At 45.4% G+C, this 21,245-nt stretch overlaps 2 protein-coding genes across 4 annotated transcripts in view; both read left to right on the forward strand.

Annotated features, from left to right (window-relative positions):
* LOC307210988 (vomeronasal type-2 receptor 26-like) overlaps positions 1-21,245 on the forward strand; it is a gene marked incomplete at its 5' end in the record, with an annotated part of 266,099 nt that overhangs the window by 61,001 nt on the left and 183,853 nt on the right. The window lies entirely within an intron of this gene.
* On the forward strand, positions 344-15,153 carry LOC307206626 (vomeronasal type-2 receptor 26-like). Of its 3 annotated transcripts, none has more exons than XM_079959926.1 (6): positions 344-527; positions 6,897-7,188; positions 7,767-8,555; positions 9,400-9,630; positions 11,013-11,139; positions 13,585-15,153. In XM_079959926.1, the coding sequence occupies exons 1-6, from the start codon at positions 448-450 to the stop codon at positions 14,475-14,477; spliced, it is 2,412 nt and encodes an 803-aa protein (XP_079816052.1). In that variant the 5' UTR covers positions 344-447; the 3' UTR covers positions 14,478-15,153. The 3 variants fall into 3 exon arrangements, with proteins under 3 accessions (XP_079816052.1, XP_079816053.1, XP_079816051.1); XM_079959927.1 differs by lacking the exon at positions 344-527 and adding an exon at positions 4,740-4,844; XM_079959925.1 differs by lacking the exon at positions 344-527 and adding an exon at positions 4,921-6,067.

The raw sequence follows: 21,245 nt of genomic DNA on the forward strand, positions 1-21,245 counted from the left end.
AATTTTTACTGTCACAAGAAACATGCTACTAGGAGGTTTTTTTGAAGCATTCTGAGGAAACAGAGGCAGCAAATAAATAAAAGAAAGAGGCATGTGTGTGTAGTAACAGATGAGGTGAAGGCAACAGAGAAAGCTGACAATGATCCTGGTAAGCTGTACATTGCAGGAGGAGTAAAGCACTTGGACACACATACAGAAATAATTCTAAAGTCTACTGGCACCTTCTGGAGAACAATGGGCCTGGGATCTAGACAAACAAACAAAACAAACTAACAAACTAACAAACTCACTCCCCACTATAAGTTATGGTCAAGTCCAGATTCTAGTGGGGGATTTTCCCATATCCCCAGTACTAGGAATCAAATGCTATGTTAATTTTTTATTCTTAAGTGCTCCTTCATATTCAGATCAGGCCTCAATATTATAATATAGCACTTGGGGAGGAAGATGCATCCCAGAAGCCCAGCACTGGAGGCCAACATAGAGAAGATCTGCACGGCTATCATGTATTTCCCCTTGGTGCTCAGGTAGGCTGAACTTTATTGACATCAGAAGAGCCCTGAGGTTGGATCAGGCCAAGGGCCATGAAATCAATGATCCTGCTCTTACAATGGCCAAGCAGATGCCCCCAAAGGAATGCACAAACAGAAGATGAGGGGAGAAGCACTTTCTGTACATGTAATTCCCCAAAGGCATCCTCTCTCCAACGGTGGAAAGAGAAGATATCAATAAGGCCTAGGAGCCTTTGATAGCCCTTTCTGCTTCTATAAATTTGTCTAAACACCTGCTTTTATTTTAAGCACAGTTAATTAGGAGTACACAAGAACAACACAAAAAAATAAAATTCTTAATAATTGCAAAATATACTTAAAATAACCTATAAATAGATTAAAAGACACGTCTGCTTCTACATATCTGAAAAGGTTTCCCTGAATAAATATGGTTTTCCCAGGCACCAGAAAATAATAAAGGGATGATGTCAAAAGACAAGGAATGCCAAATTATACATTCTACTGCTCTAAATGATGGGTTTATTACCAGGACAGAACGGGTATCATATGGCACCAACAACTCTGCTGGTTCTGCAAATTGAATCAGTTGAGTGGCCATATAGGGAGTAAGCCAAGCTGTCAAGAGCTTTGGTAAGTCCTTCAGGTGGGCTGTAATATAGATTCTTGGTTTGTGAGGGGATTGCCAGCTATAAGGACAATACAAGAAGACACAGGAAACATGTTATACAAGAGGTTTATTGTAAGAATTGGAGTCCCTAAAACCGAGAAGAAATCTGGACCTAAGAGCAACAGAGATCAAGATAAACTGAAGCATGCAAAGAGCAAAGATGTTTCCAGAGAATAGGACTTTTATCCAGAGCCAACAGTTTCTGAAGAGGAGACAGGATAATATCAGGGTAATATCATTTGTCTTATCTTCTAGAGCATGGGTAAGCAAACTAAGGCCCAGGAGCCGGATCCGCCCAGTCGCCATCTAAATCTGGCCCGCAGATGGTCTGGGAATCAGTTGTTTTTACATGAATAGAATGTGTGCTTTTATTTAAAATGCATCTCTGTGTTATTTGTGGTCATAGGAATTCATTCATCCCCCCCCAAAAAAGATAGTCCCCAAATATAAGACACTGTGTCCATCTGTGTTTTCCCTCCTGATGGTTCCTCCTGTAGGAAGGTTTACCGTATTTTTCGCTCTATAGGACGCACCCGACCATAGGACACACCTTGTTTTAGAGGGGGAGAACAAGGGGGGGAAATCTCCCCCTCTCTGCGCAGCACCCCTTCAGCGAAGCGACAGGAGAAACGGGGCCCCTTCCATTTCTCCTCCCGCTTAGCTGAAGGGGCGCTGCGCAGCTCTCATCTCCCTCTCCCACATTGCCTTCGCCTTCAGTGAAGGCAACCCGAAGCCTTCGGAGCGCAGTGGGAGTTGCCGCTGCGCTCCAGAGGCTTCAGGAGGCTATCCCTGAAGCCAGGAGAGTCTTGCTCTCGTGGCTTCAGCGAAAGGAACCCGAAGCCTTCGGAGCGCAGTGGGAACTCCCGCTGCGCTCCCGAGGCTTCAGGCGGCTATCTTTGAAGCCTGGAGAGTGAGAGGGGTCGGTGCGCACTGACCCCTCTCGCTCTCCAGGCTTCAGCAAAAGCAATGCAAAGCCCTGGAGTGCGGCGGGAGCGCTCCCACTGCACTTCGGAGGCTTTGCGTTGCTATCGCTGAAGCCAAGGAGCCTGCATTTGCTCCATAAGACGCGCACACATTTCCCCTTAATTTTTGGAGGGGGAAATGTGCATCTTATAGAGCGAAAAATACGGTAATTTAGCAGAGTTAAACAATCCCCTTTTAAGTTTATGCAGCAACCAGCTTGTTGCTGACTTGTCTGATTTCTACTAATAATTATGCCTTCCCGGTTAAAAATCCCTTTGAATCCCCCTTAAAGAATACACACACGAATCTGATTCATGTTAATATAAAACTACTTTACTCTCAGATTCATTCAGGTTTACAGAAGTGTACCTGAAGGCAGGCTTAGGTTACATAACAAGCAAATGAACTACACCAGAGGGAAGTTGGTCCTGAGGTGACTGGAACTCAGCAGTTATCTTTCAAAACTGCCAGAAACCGACAAACTGGTTGTCACAGCAACTGGCTAGAAGATGGAGGCCCTTAGTCCTCTGTCAGAATGTTGCACTTGACTGCAGCTTTACATCCCACACCTCCTCCTCCTCCTCCTCTCCCGTTATTTCCCAGCTTTCCCCCTCATCTGCCTCTGAGCTGTGACCTCCCTCAAACCCCTGTTGTAATGCTAATAATAATAATAATAATAAATGCTGAACTGTCTTCTTCCTTTTCTCTGGAAGGGTCAGGCTGGGGAGGCAGTCTCCACCATTCTGGAGTGTCTGGAGGCGGTTGGAGGATGGATGGCGGCTAACAGATTGAGGTTGAATCCTGACAAGACAGAAGTACTGTTTCTGGGGGACAGGAGGCGGGCAGGTGTGGAGGATTCCCTGGTCCTGAATGGGGCAACTGTGCCCCTGAAGGACCAGGTGCGCAGCCTGGGAGTCATTTTGGACTCACAGCTGTCCATGGAGGCACAGGTCAAATCTGTGTCCAGGGCAGCTGTTTACCAGCTCCATCTGGTACGCAGGCTGAGACCCTACCTGCCTGCGGACTGTCTCGCCAGAGTGGTGCATGCTCTGGTTATCTCCCGCTTGGACTACTGCAATGCACTCTACGTGGGGCTACCTTTGAAGGTGACTCGGAAACTACAACTAATCCAGAATGCGGCAGCTAGACTGGTGACTGGGAGCGGCCGCCGAGACCATATAACACCGGTCTTGAAAGACCTACATTGGCTCCCAGTATGTTTCCAAGCACAATTCAAAGTGTTGGTGCTGACCTTTAAAGCCCTAAATGGCCTCGGTCCAGTATACCTGAAGGACCGTCTCTATGCCCATCATTCAACCCGGACACTGAGGTCCAGCGCTGAGGGCCTTCTGGCGGTTCCCTCCCTGTAAAGAAGCAAAGCTACAGGGAACCAGGCAGAGGGCCTTCTCGGTAGTGGCGCCCGCCCTGTGGAACGCCCTTCCAGCAGATGTCAAAGCGATAAACAACTACCTGACATTCAGAAGACATCTTAAGGCAGCCCTGTTCAGGGAAGTTTTTAACGTGTGATTTTACTGTATTTTTGGTTTTTATGGAAGCCGCCCAGAGTGGCTGGGAAGGCCCAGCCAGATGGGCGGGATATAAATAATAAATTATTATTATTATTATTATTATTATTATTATTATTATTATTATTATTATTATTCCTCCTCTGCCCAGTCCCTGACAACAACAGGGAGGCTGGCAATGATGCTTTTGGATCTCTGACTTACCTTATACCTGGTGAGCTGTACACTGCAGTAGTAGGAAGGCATTTGGACATACATACATAAATAATTCTAGAATATACTGGCATCTTCTGGGAAATAATAGGTCTGGAATCTAGGGTTTTAAAACTTGAAGGAAGGTGAGGCCCGAAGTCACCCCCCACAAAAGCAGGCTCAAAGCTTCTCCAAGCTTTTCAAAATAATTTTTCTCAGCAGCTAAAAGGCATTAGCTAATTCCGCTTGCTGTAACTAAAAAGATTGCAACAAAGGTAGGGAACACAGTCCATTGTTTCTCAGGCCTTTCTGATGCCTTCTGGCCTTGCTAAAGAACCACATTGCAACTTACTTTCTGTCCTGGAACCATGCCAGAACAAGAGATTGAAACATATCTGAAACCCCTTTCCTGGGAAGGGTGCCAAGAGTCCCAATAGTCCCAAGACAGCTTTCTGTTCATGCTCAGAGGACTCCTGAGGGAGGAGAAAGGAGGAGGGAACTGCTTGTGCACATGACTGTGAATTTCGTGCATGCTTTTTGTGACTTATCACACTTGTTCCTTCTACCAGTTCATGGATGGTAGAAATAAAAGCCTTTTCTCCGAAACTATTCCTTGAGTGTCTGTTGACTCCCACTTCCCTTTCCCAGGCGCAATATTTTTCCCACCCGAGGGCAAAGCCTCATAAGGCTACAAACTAACTAAAACTAACTAACTAACTCACACACACACACCCCACTCCCCAATATAAGCTGTGGTCAAGTCCAACTTCTGGTGGGGGGTTTTCCCATATCCCAAGTGCTAGGAATGAAATGCCATGTTTATTTTTAGTTTATTTTTGTGCTGAGGCGCTCCTCCATATTCAGATCGGGCCTCATTATAATAATGTAGCACTTGGGAATGAAGGCGCAGCCCAGAAGTCCAGCACTGGAGGCCAATATGGAGAAAACCTGAACGGCTACCATGTATTTCCCTTTGGTGCTCAGGTAAGTGGGCACAAAGGACACCCAAACACTGCAGAAGACCAGCATGCTGAAGGTGAACAGCTTGGCTTCATTGAAGGCCCCAGGCAGCTTCCTGGCTAGGAAAGCCACCGTGAAGCAGATGGCAGCCAGGAAGCCCATGTAGCCAAGGGCAACATAAAACATAGCCACAAACCACTTGGAGGGTGTGTTTACAATAAAGTGATATATAAATCTTGTTAAAAATAAAAACAGAGGTTCAGACAAATTCATGGAGGTGGATATATTCCCCTTCCACAGTTGGTGGTAGGATTGTACAGGTTATGGGGAATCACATGTATGGAATTGCCACTGTTGTTGACTTCCCTTTGGGACACCTGACTGGTCACTGTGAGAACTGGAAGCTGGAATTCATGGGCCCTTGGTCTGATCCAGTTTCAGAACTCTTCTGATGTCAATAAAAGTTAGCCAAACTCAGCTTTCTCCCTCCATGATCCACCTCAGTGTATTGAGTAAACATGTTTTTCCTCTACTCTGCACCTGCTCCCATAAAGTTCAGAGGAGATCTTTCCTTAATAATTATCAGAACTACAGTTATCTATGCTTATTCTTTCCAGAGTCCAAATGACTCCCTCACACCCCTTTCAATGTTACCTATGGGAACAATAATGTAAATATCACAGTCAGGCTCAGAATGATGTTATTTATTCCACTATGCCTGATGCATAAAATACCTCATGTGCCATAGAATATTTGGGGCCAAGATACAGGGCAGGTGAAGGAGTGAGATAAGTTTGCGTGAAGCTTACTCAGAATACAGGAAGCTGAGCTATGTAGCTCAGTACTATCTACTGACTGAGAGCTCTCCAGATAGAGAACATTCCCAGCTCTACGTGCAGAGATTAGTGGGATTGAACCTAGCATCAGAGCTGTATTTCTCAAGTCTTGTATTTCTCAAAAGAGTTTGGGGTTTCTTCTTATTAGCTGGCTATGGAGCTGGGAGGAAGTCATAAGGGACGTGTAGCAGGCAGACCCAGTATGACAACACTGCTTCTGCTGCTGCCTCTTTCCACCTACGGAATGCAGCAGAAGGCCAAATGTCCACTGAATCTGATCAGGGATGAAAATTCTGTTATGAATTTCTACAGATCAGGAGACTACCTCATTAGTGGAGTCACACCTTTGAAATATATTAAAGATCTCTCTCCATTCACCTTTTTAAGCACCCCATATAGCAAGCTTCAGTCGTAAGTAATGTGGCATTGACATATTTCTGCTTCCTACCCCCTCTCCAATTCTCTTGATGTTCCCGGCTCAGCCTCTATTTTCTGATGAAGCGCTATATTTTCTATTTTTCCTGATGAATCACTATCTCCTGTTTTTTTGTTTGAAGACTGACGGAGCATTTCATTCTGTGGGATCACGTACAATTGGGAAATGTGGGTAGGATTACAGCGTTATACAAAAGCAACAAACACCCTCCTTGCTTTAAAATCTGTGATATGATAGGGATGAAACTGTCCTGGGCTGCTTTTCCCATGCTCCCACTAGAAATATGCAAACCATTATTTGGGAACCAATTTTTGTGCAATATGCCATGCCTGGAGAGGTTCTCAGATACAGTGGCAGCTGCTAACCACTGGACCTGATGGGGTGGCCAAGGAGATCATAGAAGCGTAGAACTGTAGAGTTAGAAGGGACCCTGAGGACCATCTAGTCCAGACTTCCTCAGAGTAGGCCCTCCAGATGTTTTGGCCTACAACTCCCATGATCCCTAGCTAGCAGGACCAGCAGTCAGGGATGATGAGAATTGTAGTCTTAAAACATCTGGAGGGCCGAATCTGAGGAAGCCTGGTCTAGTCCAACTCCCTACAATACAGGAATCTCAACTAAAGCATCCAAGGCAGGTCACCAGGAAAAGGACTGTTTCATGTTCTGTTTCACCCACCCCATCCTTCTCTCTTTCTAAGATACTTCTGGTGTCCTTTCATTTTTATTTCAATTAGTACAAAGAGAAGCAATTGACTTTCATTTTCAGTGAATTGAGGATGACTATGTGACGTGCTTTTTCTGCAGCCGGATGAATGGGAGGGACTGGCACATTCTTTCCTTCCTTCTTGCTGTTCAGGAGATCAATCATAACCCCATGCTCTTACCCAACATCACCCTGGGCTACAGCATTTATGATACTTATTTTGATGGAAGAACGACTTCTGATGCCCTGACAGACCTCCTTGCTGGTGGGAAAATCAACATTCCAAACTACAGCTGTGGAAGACGGGGAAAACTGCTGGCATTTCTTGAAGGGGGTGAATCCGACATCTCCACATACATTGCAAGCATGCTCGGCACCTACAAGATCCCACAGGTAAGAACTGGGTTCATAACAAACACATCTGGCAACATTTGCTACCTCGTGAAAGAACAAGTTATGCAACTGATTTTACTGCTTACTTTACATTCTACATCACTTTGAAACATTGCTTTTCATGAAGTGAAGATCCATATAGAAATATTTCAATAACTAAATTGACGCTAGCACTTCTGCATGGAAAATGGATGCTCTGCGGCATGGCTCTTCGCCAATTCTGTTGTGTGGTGTGTTAAGTAGAATTGGTTTAATTGACACTGAAGTGGGAATGGCTATGCATATTGGTGAAAGGGTTTAACTGGAAGATGCCACTGATGCGAAATTAAAAGCAAAAGGGAACTTGGGAGTTCTAACTGAGTTGATAATTAACTGTTGTTATTCTCTGCTAGCTAACACGTGAGTGTTTAACCTTAGACCAGGTGATTAATATATAGAAATTCACCAGATTAGAAGGGTAGTGGCTGAGTCTTTGTTCCCAGACTGTTTGAGAAGGAGGAAGTAAATGAATCTTTCACACAGAAGTGTCCAATCTTTGTCCTGAAAAACAATGCATGAGTCTCTCTTCATTTCAACAGCTCAGTTACGGCTTAGTTCAGGATGATGTCCAATCCCCTTTTGTCTATCGCATGGTTCCAAAGCAAGAAACTCAACATCTGGGGATGGTCCAACTCCTGCTGCATTTCAGGTGGACGTGGGTCGGTCTCTTTGCTCCAGACAATGACAATGGAGAAAAGTTTCTGAGTACTTTGACGCCCTTGATGACCAGCAACGAAATCTGTGTTGCCTTCACAAAAAGAGTACAACTATATACTTGGCTATGGTTACCCCATGAACAGCCTGCAGTGTGGAGACAAGTCAATGTATTTGTTTACTACACAGGCTCTCAATATGGACTTCATATAATCATTGAGGTACAATCCTTCCTTGAAAGGTTACAAACTGGGGGTAAAGTCTGGATAACCACAGCTCTACAGAACACAATCTTGTTCTATGATACCGAATCCTTCCGTTATGCCCATGGCTCTTTGTCCTTTATACTGAAGACCAACAGAAGGACAAAAAAGGACTACTATAGGCCAATGTCTGATGCTAGTCTAATAATTTGGGCAGAAAATTTTGATTGTTCATATTCAAAGCATGCCTTGTCTGTGAGGGGTTGGACAAGGTGCAGGGAGAAGGAGAATCTGAAGATGCTGCCCCAGGAGGAGATTGAAAAAATTCAGTCCCAAGACAACTATGTCAATTACTACAGCGTCCAAGTCGTGGCTGAGGCCTTGAATGCTGCATATTCATCCAGCTCAAAACGGATGTTGACGGTGGGTGCTGGAAACAAGTTGGAACTTGAAAGGCTACAGCCATGGCAAGTACGTCTTTTGCCTTCTGCAAACTTCCATTCATTATCCCAGCTCCAGAATCATCAAGATATGAGCCTAGGAAGCTCATTATATTGTGTCAAACCAATGATCCACCTAGTTTAACATATTCCACACTGACTAGCAGCAAAGATAGAGGAAGCTGCCTTACAATGAGTCAGACACAGCAGTGGTACATTTTATTTCCACAAATTTGTAAGCCACCCTCCATCACATCAATATGACCCCAGGGAAGTTTCCCTAAAAATGCAGTGAACAGTATATGTGAACAAATATTACAATAATCTAACAGCACTGTGTTTGTTGTGAGAGAGGTTTGTGGAGAAATATGTTGGGGAATTATCTGATATATTTCACTCCCTTTTTCAAAGCTGCATTCCACAGGGCAGGCACAACTACAGAAAAAGCCCTCTGCCTGGTTCCCTGTAACCTCACTTCTCACAAGGAGAGAACTGTCAGAAGGCCCTCAGAGCTGGATCTCAGTGTCCAGACTGGACGATGGGGGAGGAGACACCCTTCAGGTATTCAGGGCCAAAGCTGTTCAGGGCTTTGAAGGTCAGCACCAAAAATTGGTCTTGTGCTGAGAATAATAATAATAATAATAATAATAATTTATTATTTATACCCCGCCCATCTGGCTGGGCCTCCCCAGCCACTCTGGGCGGCTTTCAAAAGAATATTAAAATACTATGATACATCAAACGTACTGGGAGAAATGTACTGGGAGCCACTGTAGATTTTATTCAGAGGAGATCAGGATGCAGTATAAGCAGGGCTGAATTATCCAACATGGTTTCATGTTCTCTCAAGGCTGGAGTTTCCTTTGTCACTGTAGCTTCATCCTTACTTGAAAGAAGTCCAGTTCTCTTCTAATACTTCAGCTGGTGGACAGAACTTGGATGAGACTGGAGCATTGGCCATTGGATTTGATATCGTGAATTGGGTGATGTTTCCTAATAATTCTCGTGATAGAGTGAAGATTGGGAGCATAGAGAGACAAACTTCCCCAGATCTAAAGTTCACCATAAACCCGGAAGCAATTGTATGGTCCAAGCCTTTTAACAAGGTAGGAAAATTATGTGCCATTTTATTACCTGTGACATGTGCTAAGCTCTAGATAGCTCCCTGGAGCTAAGTCCCATTGAGCTTAATGGACCTCAATTGGTATGCATGAATAAGATTTCACGGTGGGATAGGCGTTTTTCCAAAGAGGTGCCCTCCAGAATTTTTGCATCTGCCCTAGCCAGCATTGGCTGAAGGCATCTGGAGGGCATCAGATTGTGTAAGTCTGAAGTATAGTAAGGGCTTCCTCATCTATTTGGTCGATCAACAGGGCAGCATGAAAACAGTTAACCTCAGAGTGGCAGAAATCAGCCAGCCATCCAGCCATTCCTTATTTCAAAACTCTGTAATCCATTAGCGATGTGATGGCAACAGCTTGAGGACTTGTTTTATTGCTGCTGTTCTTTTTAAGGTGGTTTATTTCATGCTCCTCTTTGTTGTTACCTGTTATCCTAGTTCTGTAGATTAGTTACTTAAGTTCTTGTTCTTTGTATTTTTCATGCTGCCTTTTATAGAAAAGCGAGATTATCAGTGTTAAAGTAAAAGAGCAGAAACACCACAAGGGTTTCTCTGCCATGCTGGTCTGCAAAAACCAAAGGAAAATGGAATTGCCCCCAAATGTAATTGCCCCTTGAAGTAAATATCTCTTCTCTGGTATCCTTCCAAAATTCTATTTGTTGTTGTTGTTTAGCCATTTAGTCATGTCTGACTCTTTGTGACCCCATGGACCAGAGCACGCCAGGAACTTCTGTCTTCCACTGCCTCCCACAATTTGGTCAAACTCATGCTGGTAGCTTCGAGAACACTATCCAACCATCTCATCCCCTTCTCCTTGTGCCCTCCATCTTTCCCAACATCAGGGTCTTTTCCATGGAGTCTTCTCTTCTCATGAGGTGGCCAAAGTATTGGAGCCTCAGCTTCAGGATCTGTCCTTCCAGTGAGCACTCAGGGCTGATTTCCTTAAGAATGGATAGGTTTGATCCAGCAAAATTCTATTATCTGAGTCCAAAGGCACAAATGCACCTACAGTGGTGCCTCGCAAGACAAAAAGAATCCGTTCCGCGAGTCTCTTCGTCTAGCGGTTTTTTCATCTTGCGAAGCAAGCCCATTAGCGGCTTAGCGGATTAGCGCTATTAGCACCTTTTAGCGGCTTAGCGGATAAGCGGTTTAGCAGCTTAGAAAAAGGGGGGGAAGGGGGGGAGTCGGAAAAACTCGCAAGACATTTTTGTCTTGCGAAGCAAGCCCATAGGGAAATTCGTCTTGCGAAGCACCTCCAAAACGGAAAACCCTTTCGTCTAGCGGGTTTTTCATCTTGCGAGGCATTCGTCTTGCGGGGCACCACTGTATCACTTTCTCCTTAGTCCTCAATTTTCTCTTCATGCCTAGATGGTGCCTCGTTCAAGATGCACAGAAAGCTGTCTCCCTGGATATTCCAGAAAAGTTCAGGAAGGGAAGCCGCCCTGCTGCTATGATTGCGCTCCCTGCTCAGAAGGGACCATCTCCACTCAGGAAGGTAGGAGAGGATCTTGGAGAAAATGGCCTTCGATGGAAGGATGGGGGTACCAGTAATTTCTGAGTCATTCCCAGAGAGGGCTCAGCTGTTGTTAGTCGGCAATGTCCTTCCAGCACCAGAAAATTTTATTTGCCCACTAGCTCACACATGAAGGTTAAATCTGGATTTAATGGTTGCTGCTCTGCAGAACTCTGGTTTATGATTTTTATACAGTCATACCTCATGTTACGTGCACTTCATGTTAAGTTCTTTCAGGTTACGTCCCATAGCGACCCGGAAGTACCGGAAAGGGTTACTTCCGGGTTTCACCGCTCGTGCATGCACAGAAGCGCAAATGATGTCACGTGCATGCGCAGAAGCGGCAAATCGCAACCTTCGCGTCTGCAGACGCACCCCTGCGGGTTGTGCTCTTTTCATGTTGCAAATGGGCCTCCAGAACGGATCCCGTTCGCAACCAGAGGTACCACTGTACTGTTGTTTTCTCATTTCTTATATTTTCTATCGGGCTGCTGTCATATTCTCCTACGCTGCCCTCGGATTGCTCCCCCTCGCTCTCCATCTCTTCTCCTCCCTGCGCTCCCGCTGAGTCCCTGACACCACCCATCAGTCTAACTGACAGACAGGTAAAATATCTTGCAAATCAACCAATCAATAAAAATTTAAATCATAAGCAGCCTCAAGGATATCAGTAGACCCTTGCTTAAGGAGAGCAAATCAGCCTGTTCTGAGAGGCCAGTAGGATTCCCATGGGAAGACCAGAAGCAGCATAGAAAGAACAGCCCCCCCCCACCCCCATGTGATCTACGGCAACTGGTATACAAAGGCATGCAAAGGTCACCTCCCTGTTGCAGGGAGTACATGACAGTGAATCTGATACTGGGGGGTATTTTGATGGTTGAGGGAAAAGTGCACAAGACAGACAGGGCGCATTGGCTTCACCAAACCTGTGATCTCAGGAGGGTTATTGGTGAACTACGGTGTCAAGTCAGCACTAGGGCCAGTGAGAGGACCTGACTATTTCTCAGAGGTCTCCAGCAGTTCAGGAATGGTGATGGTGAGACTGCCCCCAGGTTCCTCGGAGGAATTGTCAGATCCAAATGTAATACATGATTTTAAATATATATATAACTGGAAGGACAGATCGTGAAGCTGAGGCTCCAATACTTTGGCCACCTCATGAGAAGAGAAGACTCCCTGGAAAAGACCCTGATGTTGGGAAAGATGGAGGGCACAAGGAGAAGGGGGCGACAGAGGACGAGATGGTTGGATAGTGTTTTCGAAGCTACAAACATGAGTCTGACCAAACTGCGGGAGGCAGTGGAAGACAGGAGTGCCTGGCGTGCTCTGGTCCAGGGGGGTCACGAAGAGTCGGACACGACTAAACGACTAAACAACAACAACATATATTCTAGTGTCACTATATAATAAAGTTGGGATTAATATACCTGCTTCTCAATACTGGAATATGCCAAGAAGTTGCCTTTATACCGAGTCAACTCATTAAGCCAGCAAACTGACTATTGTCTAATACAGGGGTCCAGAATCTCCCCCCGCCGACCTTTCCACTAGATCTTAATTTCCCAAGCGAAAATTAGTGGTTGGGAGCTGCTGAAAACTTGTCAATCACCTAATGTAGTAGTGATTTCAGTTGATTTCACCCTTCAGAAGGGGCCGAACACTGCTCCAAAAACTCTGGTGTTTCAGGGTCCAAAAAGCAGCACAGCTGTATTTACCAAGAACTCTCTAACAGCTCCACACTAGTATTTGAACCTGTGGTTTCAGAAGGTTGAAATAAGTCCACTCACCCCTCTTGGTGCAGCAGCATTGCGGGACGGCAGAGGCTTCACTGGAGCCCCGACAAGAGAACTTGAACTTTGGTGCCCTTCCTGATAGGCAGTGAGGGCATAAGCCCCCGCTACCTATCAGGAACCGGATCCTAACCTGCACCCTGCTTTGGCAAATGCGGATGCAGGCTGTGACTTGGGCTGTGCCAGGGGGCTTCCCTCGGAACCACAATAACACCACTGAAAAAGAGAAGTGGTTTTTATGGAATGGAAACCACTTCTGCCTCCTTGATCACTGCAATATATAAGCTGATGGGTGGATGGTAGTGTACCTTACTTAAGGTGCCAATTGTTCTTTCGAAGCCTCACTTTTACTCATGTGACAACTACAGAAATTGTGGGAACCTTAATAGAGACAGCTCTGAAGTATCTCACAAAGAGTGTGTTTCCAGCCACACTGCACAATATCTTTTTGGGGGACTAAGTCAGTGGACTGAGGCTTATCAAGCAGTGAATGTTTGCTTCTCTCCTTTCCAACACAACAGTGTTCTTTCCTGATCTCTCCCATAGACCCACCTTTCCCCACAACTGAAACAGCATTCACACTATTGTAGGTTTGTGACTGATTTTAGGATACTGAAGGGTGTTTTCCTCTCTGCAGATGCTGATGAATGCATCAACTGTCCAGACGATCAGCATCCAAATGAGGACCGAGACCAATGTGTCCCCAAAGTAATAACCTTCCTGTCCTATGAAGAAAGTCTGGGGAGCCTCCTGGTTTCCCTTGCTCTCTCCTTATCCTTAACCACCGGCTTTGTGTTAGGAATCTGCATTAAATACAAGGAAACACCAATAGTCAAAGCCAACAACAGAGACCTCTCCTACATCCTCCTCATCTCTCTACTGCTTTTGTCCTCCTCCCTCTTCATTGGAAAGCCAAGGAACGTGACCTGCCTTCTCCGACAAACAGCCTTCAGCATCATCTTCTCAGTTGCTGTCTCTTCTATCTTGGCAAAAACCATCACTGTGGTGCTGGCCTTCCTGGCCACTAAGCCAGGAAACAGGGTAAGGAGATGGCTAGGGAAGTGTTTGGCCAACTCCATTGTCATTTCCTGTTCCAGTGTGCAAGTTCTCATCTGCACCATCTGGCTGGGGATCTCTCCCCCTTTTCCAGAATCTGAGATGCACTCGCAGCCTGGAAAGATCATCTTGCAATGCAATGAAGGGTCTGTGGCCATGTTTTATGGTGCCCTGGGCTACATGGGCTTCCTGGCTGCCATCTGCTTCACGGTGGCTTTCCTAGCTAGGAATCTGCCTGGGGCCTTCAATGAAGCCAAGCTGATCACCTTCAGCATGTTGGTCTTCTGCAGTGTTTGGGTGTCCTTTGTGCCCACTTACCTGAGCACCAAGGGGAAATTCATGGTAGCCGTGCAGGTCTTCTCTATCTTGGCCTCCAGTGCTGGACTTCTGGGCTGCATCTTCGTTCCCAAATGCTACATTATTATACTGAGGCCTGATCTGAACATGAAGGAGCACCTGACAAGAAAAAGCTAAATGTGACATTTGATCACAGCTTGTTGTGGGGATCTTTAAAAAGAAATCTGGATCCTGGATACATTTGTGATGGGAAAGAGACAGAAAAAAATCTACTGGTAGATATCTGCATGATTTGCAGTAGACCTCAAAGTGTTTCTGACTCCCAGTTCTTCAGCAATGGCAACTGTGGAGACCAGGCGACCCCGTTATTTCTTTAAATCATTCCTATACCAGGCTCTTGTATCTTGAGTTAAACTGCTCATTACTCATAGATGAATTTCAGAAGCTGCTTAAGATGTTGCAAACATAGCTGGCTAAGTATAAAATGAATATAGCTCAATTAGGAGAAAGGTAACATGAAACCTGCTACATCGTGGAGATAGGTAAAAGGTATGATGGGAATCTACAAAGTTGACACACATTTACCAAACAATAAAATAAACATTTTAGGCAAATGAGTCTTGAGGATATAAAGGGCTTCCTGCTGGGATTCTGGTGGCTCATCTGAGTTGGGTCACCCCTCAATAAGAGGCCAGAATTGATCTAGCCTATCTCAGATACTGGCATTATTTTTTGTTTAATTTTGTTTAATTAATTTTTTTATTGAGTTGCAAAAGTATATACTGTCGCATCAGTGCCAGAGGAGAAAAAAACTTGAACACGTAGCAGAATTTCCAAAAAATAGACCAGAGGCAATTGTGTTGGAGGGGGATTTCCAGCCAGTGGCAGAGGACAGAGTGACTCCAGGAGACATAGCTGTAAAAACCCAAACTAAAACGAAGACTTTATTACTAAACAATAAACACAAACTCTGGTGGGTGTTATTCCTGCAGGCAGGCTACAAAACTCAGCTTTTTTCCTTTATAGCAATGGCCAGCTGCAGCCAATTAATCCCAGAAACTTCTTAAAGGTATACACACATGTTTCTGTGCCGAATGTCCTCTAACAAATTGTACTTCATCCGCAGAGCTTTACTGGTACTGAAGGCAAATGGGCATAGGTAAAGGTAAAGGTACCCCTGCCCGTACGGGCCAGTCTTGACAGACTCTAGGGTTGTGCGCTCATCTCACTCTATAGGCCAGGAGCCAGCGCTGTCCGCAGACACTTCCGGGTCATGTGGCCAGCGTGACAAGCTGCATCTGGCGAGCCAGCGCAGCACACGGAACGCCGTTTACCTTCCCGCTGGTAAGCGGTCCCTATTTATCTACTTGCACCCGGGGGTGCTTTCGAACTGCTAGGTTGGCAGGCGCTGGGACTGAACGACGGGAGCGCACCCCGCCGCGGGGATTCGAACCACCAACCATGCGATCGGCAAGTCCTAGGCGCTGAGGTTTTACCCACAGCGCCACCCGCGTCCCTACTGAAGGCAAATGGGCATAAATGGTCACAAATCCAATACAATCAGGCAGATTCCATATAAATCCAGTTGAAGCACTTACAATAAAACTTACAAAACTTAAAATAAGTCTAAACCTTAACACCACAGCATACAGAGACAGAACATTAGAACAAAGAGACAGAAAACAGAAAGTGAGTGAGAACCCAGGCTCCTCCTGGTCTATTAGAGTCAGCATGACCTTACAGAACAGATAACAGAACCAGTTTAAACAGCAGTAGAAGAAGAAGAGTTTGGATTTGATATCCCGACTTTCACTCCCTTTAAGGAGTCTCAAAGCGGCTAACATTCTCATTTCCCTTCCTCCCCCACAACAAACACTCTGTGAGGTGAGTGGGGCTGAGAGACTTCAAAGAAGTGTGACTAGCCCAAGGTCACCCAGCAGCTGCATGTGGAGGAGCGGAGACGCAAACCCGGTTCACCAGATTACGAGACTACCACTCTTAACCACTACACCACACTGGCTCTCAGCTTCCCAGAGAAATAACCAATAATGAACCTTCTTCCTGCTTCTCTCACATAGAAATAAACCTTTTTTCACACAGAGAAGCTTCTTGAACTTTCTTGAACTAATCAGAACGGTAAAGATATCTACACATCAGATTAATAATAATAATAATAATTTATTTATGCCCCACCCATCTGTCTGGGTTTCCCCAGCCACTCTGGGTGGCTTTCAACAGAACATTATAAACAGAATAAAACTTCAAACGTTGAAACCTTCCCTAAATATGGCTGTCTTCATATGTCTTCTAAATGTCAGATAGTTGTTTATTTCCTTGACATCTGATGGTAGGGTGTTCCATAGGGTGGGCGCCGACCACCAAGAAGGCCCTCTGCCTGGTTCCCTGGAACCTCACTTCTCACAGTGAAGGAACCAGCAGAAGGCCCTCAGCGCTGGATCTCAGTGTCCTGGCAGAGCGATGGGGGTGGAGACGCTCCTTCAGGTATACTGAGCCAAGGCCGTTTAGGGCTTTAAAGGTCAGCACCAACACTTTGAATTGTGCTCGGTAATGTACTACAAAATGCAAACTGATACATGGGCTGCAGTGGGTTTCGTTTGCGTGTGTGAGGGCAAGGGATTGTTGGGTCAAGTCAGCTGTAATAATCTCAGCGCAGGAAATGCCTACCATTCTTGGGTACGAAGTGCTCAGTCTCAGTTTCCCAGACAACACAAAGGCCAGTGATATCCGGTCCTTCCCCCCTTCCCCTTACGTAGCATTTCACCCTCTCCTCCCTCCTGCTGGTGGCTGCGATCTCTCATTCTCAGAGTCAGTCTCTCAGAGTCAGGCCCCTCTTAAGCGTCTGACCCTGCTAGATCCCTGACATCAGCCATATTGATTCATACGCTGTCAACCTTGAAGACAATAGAAGTTCAGTCTTATGAACTGAAAAGCAACCAGGACAGAACAGCCAAAATTTGTCTGAGTTTTGCACAGGGAAAGAGGGAGGAATGACTGTGTGATGATTGCTGCTATTGGAACAGGATTGGCCCTTGTTAATACAAAATTACTAACATTTCTGTAACAGTCCTAGGCAGCAAATGTTGTCAATAAGAGAAGGCTGCACAGATTAGAAAGTGTGCCCTGCTGAAGTGGATTTTCCTCTCTAGGAAGCGGAGCTCATTGACCCAGAGGGAGGGGAAGCGACAGGAGATCCGCCTCCCCCTCCTTGCAAAACAGAAATTCCCTTCTTAGCGCTGCGAGCTCACAACGATTGGGAGGAATGTTTTTGCCAAAAATCTCAGAAATCTCACCAGGAGGGCTTTAAACTGACTAATGTGGGGGAGGGAGACAGTGCTCCTGAAGGTAGGAGTCTATCAACTGATGAAGATGATCATCCAAATGTCATAGACCAAATGGAGCAAACAGCACGCAGACCTAGTGGTGGGAGGAAAAAAATCCTTAAATAAGAGACATGGGGGAATGATTAATGGACTTCAATGTCTGTACACTAATGTGCAAAGCATGGGAAATAAACAAGATGAGCTTGAGCTCTTGGTACAGCAAACTAAATATGACATAATAGGCATCACTGAAACCTGGTGGGATAAGTCCCACGATAGGAATGTAATAATGGAGGGATACAATCTATTTCAGAGAAACAGACCAGACAAGAAAGGAGGAGGAGTGGCGTTATATGTCAGGGATGTGTATACCTATGAAGAGATCCAAGATTTAGAACCTCAAACCCAAAGTGAGAGCATTTGGGTCAAAATTAAGGGAGAGAAGAATAACAGAGACCTCATTGTGGGAGTTTACTATAGATCCCCAAGCCAAACGGAGGACATAGATGATGCCTTCCTGGAACAGATGGCCAAGCATGCAAAAGGCAGGGAGATAGTAGTAATGGGTGACTTCAATTACCCGGATATTTGTTGGATGTCAAACTCAGCCAAGAGCATAAGGTCAAACAGATTCCTCACTGGCCTTGTAGACAACTTCATTGTCCAGAAAGTGGGAGAAGCAACAAGAGGAACAGCCATTTTAGATCTGGTCCTAACCAATGTTGATGACCTGGTTAGTGGGGTAGAAGTGGAAGGATCATTAGGCGCGAGTGATCATGCTCTTCTGAAGTTTACTATACAGCGGAAAGGAGCAGCCAAGCATACTAGGACTCAATTTCTTGACTTTAGGAAAGCCAACTTCATAAAACTTAGGGAAGTGCTGGGTGAGATCCCATGGACAGTAATACTAAAAGGAAAGGGAGTTCATGATGGCTGGGAGTTTGTTAAGAGGGAGATAGTAAAAGCACAACTTCAGGCAATACCAATGAGACGGAAACATGGAAGGTGCCTAAAGAAGCCAGGGTGGCTATCTAAAGAACTTTTAACTGAGTTAAGATTAAAAAAGGATGTGTACAAAAAATGGAAAAGGGGGGAAACCACCAAAGAGGAATTCAAACAAATAGCCAGCACGTGTAGACACAAAGTCAGAAAAGCTAAAGCACAGAATGAACTCAGGCATGCTAGAGAGATTAAAAGCAACAAAAAAGGCTTTTATGGGTATGTTTGTAGCAAAAGGAAGAACAAAGAAACAGTGGGGTCACTCAGAGGAGAAGATGGTGAAATGCAAACAGGGGACACAGAAAGGGCTGAAATCCTCAATGCCTTCTTTGCCTCAGTCTTCTCCGATAAAGAAAACAATGCTCGACCTGAAGAATTTGGAGCAAATAATTCAGCAGAGGAAACACAGCCCAGAATAACTAAGGAGATAGTACAAGAATACTTGGCTAGTTTAGATGTATTCAAGTCTCCAGGGCCAGATGAACTGCATCCAAGAGTATTAAAAGAACTGGCAGATGTGATCTCAGAACCACTGGCAGTCATCTTTGAGAATTCCTGGAGAACAGGCGAAGTCCCGGCAGACTGGAGGAGGGCAAATGTTGTCCCTATTTTCAAAAAGGGGGAAAGAGAGGACCCAAATAATTCCCACCCAGTCAGTCTGACATCAATACCAGGGAAGATTCTGGAGCAGATCATTAAGCAAACAGTCTGTGAGCACCTAGAAAGGAATGCTGTGATCACCAATAGTCAGCATGGATTTCTGAAAAATAAGTCATGTCAGACTAACCTGATCTCGTTTTTTGACAGAATTACAAGCCTGGTAGATGAAGGGAACGCAGTGGATGTAGCCTACCTTGATTTCAGCAAGGCATTCGACAAGGTGCCCCATGATATTCTTGTAAAGAAGCTGGTAAAATGCAGTCTTGACTATGCTACCACTCAGTGAATTTGTAACTGGCTGACTGACCGAACCCAAAGGGTGCTCATCAATGGTTCCTCTTCATCCTGGAGAAGAGTGACTAGTGGGGTGCCACAGGGTTCTGTCTTGGGCCCGGTCTTATTCAACATCTTTATCAACGACTTGGATGATGGACTCAAGGGCATCCTGATCAAATTTGCAGATGACACCAAACTGGGAGGGGTGACTAACACCCCAGAGGACAGGATCACACTTCAAAACGACCTTGACAGATTAGAGAACTGGGCCAAAACAAACAAGATGAATTTTAACAGGGAGAAATGTAAAGTATTGCACTTGGGCAAAAAAAATGAGAGGCACAAATACAAGATGGGTGACACCTGGCTTGAGAGCAGTACACGTGAAAAGGATCTAGGAGTCTTGGTTGACCAGAAACTTGACATGAGCCAACAGTGTGACGCGGCAGCTAAAAAAGCCAATGCAATTCCGGCCGCATCAATAGGAGTATAGCATCTAGATCAAGGGAAGTAATAGTGCCACTGTATTCTGCTCTGGTCAGACCTCACCTGGAGTACTGTGTCCAGTTCTGGGCACCACAGTTCAAGAAGGACACTGACAAACTGGAACGTGTCCAGAAGAGGGCAACCAAAATGGTCAAAGGCCTGGAAACGATGCCTTATGAGGAACGGCTAAGGGAGCTGGGCATGTTTAGCCTGGAGAAGAGGAGGTTAAGGGGTGGTATGATAGCCATGTTCAAATATATAAAAGGATGTCATATAGAGGAGGGAGAAAGGTTTTTTTCTGCTGCTCCAGAGAAGCGGACACGGAGCAATGGTTCCGTTTTGGAGGTGCTTCGCAAGACGAATTTCCCTATGGGCTTGCTTCGCAAGACGAAAATGTCTTGCGAGTTTTTCTGACTTTTTTCCCTCCCCCCCCCCTTTTTCTAAGCCGGTAAGCCGCTAAAAGCCGCTAATAGCGCTAAGCCGCTAAGCCGCTAATGGGCTTGCTTCGCAAGACGAAAAAAACGCTAGACGAGGAGACTCGCGGAACGGATTATTTTCGTCTTGCGAGGCACCACTGTATCTCTTTCATTATACTTACTATAATGAGACATTTTCATTGGTTTAATACATATACGTACAACTTTCCACACCAGAACATCAAATACACTCCATAAATTTACAATTTCCCTATATGAGTTTGTGGATATGAGGGACAAAGTGAACTCTGCAGGGAAAACTTGGCACACTCCATACATCTAAATGGGTTCTCCCCTGTGAGGGTCTAACGTAAGCAGGATCCTCAGAGGATGGGGATGTATGAAGTGGTAGAGCAAATTAACCCTGTGTCGTTCAAGCTTCAACAACCTGCATCCATGAAGATATGCCCTTTCATTTATCCTTGTTGTCTCCTGTGACGCCTTTGCACCAGTATCAACCACCAAAAGAGTTGCCACCCCCTCCTATAATGGTAGAGGGGGAACCTGAATATGAGGTGCTGCAACTGCTGGACTCTCGCTGGAGCGGGAGATTGCAGTATCTAGTGTTTTGGAAGGGGTACGGGGATGAGGAAAATTCATGGGAAGACTCTGGGAACGTACAAGCCCCTAGGTTGCAGGTGGAGTTTCACCACTGGTACACCAACAAACCCAAACCAAGAGTATGAGGCGTGGGAAGAAGATGAAGA

This window comes from Podarcis cretensis (genome assembly GCF_951804945.1).
Source record: "Podarcis cretensis genome assembly, chromosome: 2".
NCBI lineage: Eukaryota > Metazoa > Chordata > Lepidosauria > Squamata > Lacertidae > Podarcis > Podarcis cretensis.

Excerpts from the sequence above, each read along its gene's own strand:
- LOC307206626 (XM_079959925.1), top strand. The coding sequence starts at position 5,811 with ATGGAGCTGGGAGGAAGTCATAAGGGACGTGTAGCAGGCAGACCCAGT. Across the intron at positions 6,068-6,896 it reads CCATATAGCAAGCTTCAGTC|CCGGATGAATGGGAGGGACT; the intron begins GTAAGTAATGTG and ends CTTTTTCTGCAG. Across the intron at positions 9,631-11,012 it reads GGTCCAAGCCTTTTAACAAG|ATGGTGCCTCGTTCAAGATG; the intron begins GTAGGAAAATTA and ends CTTCATGCCTAG.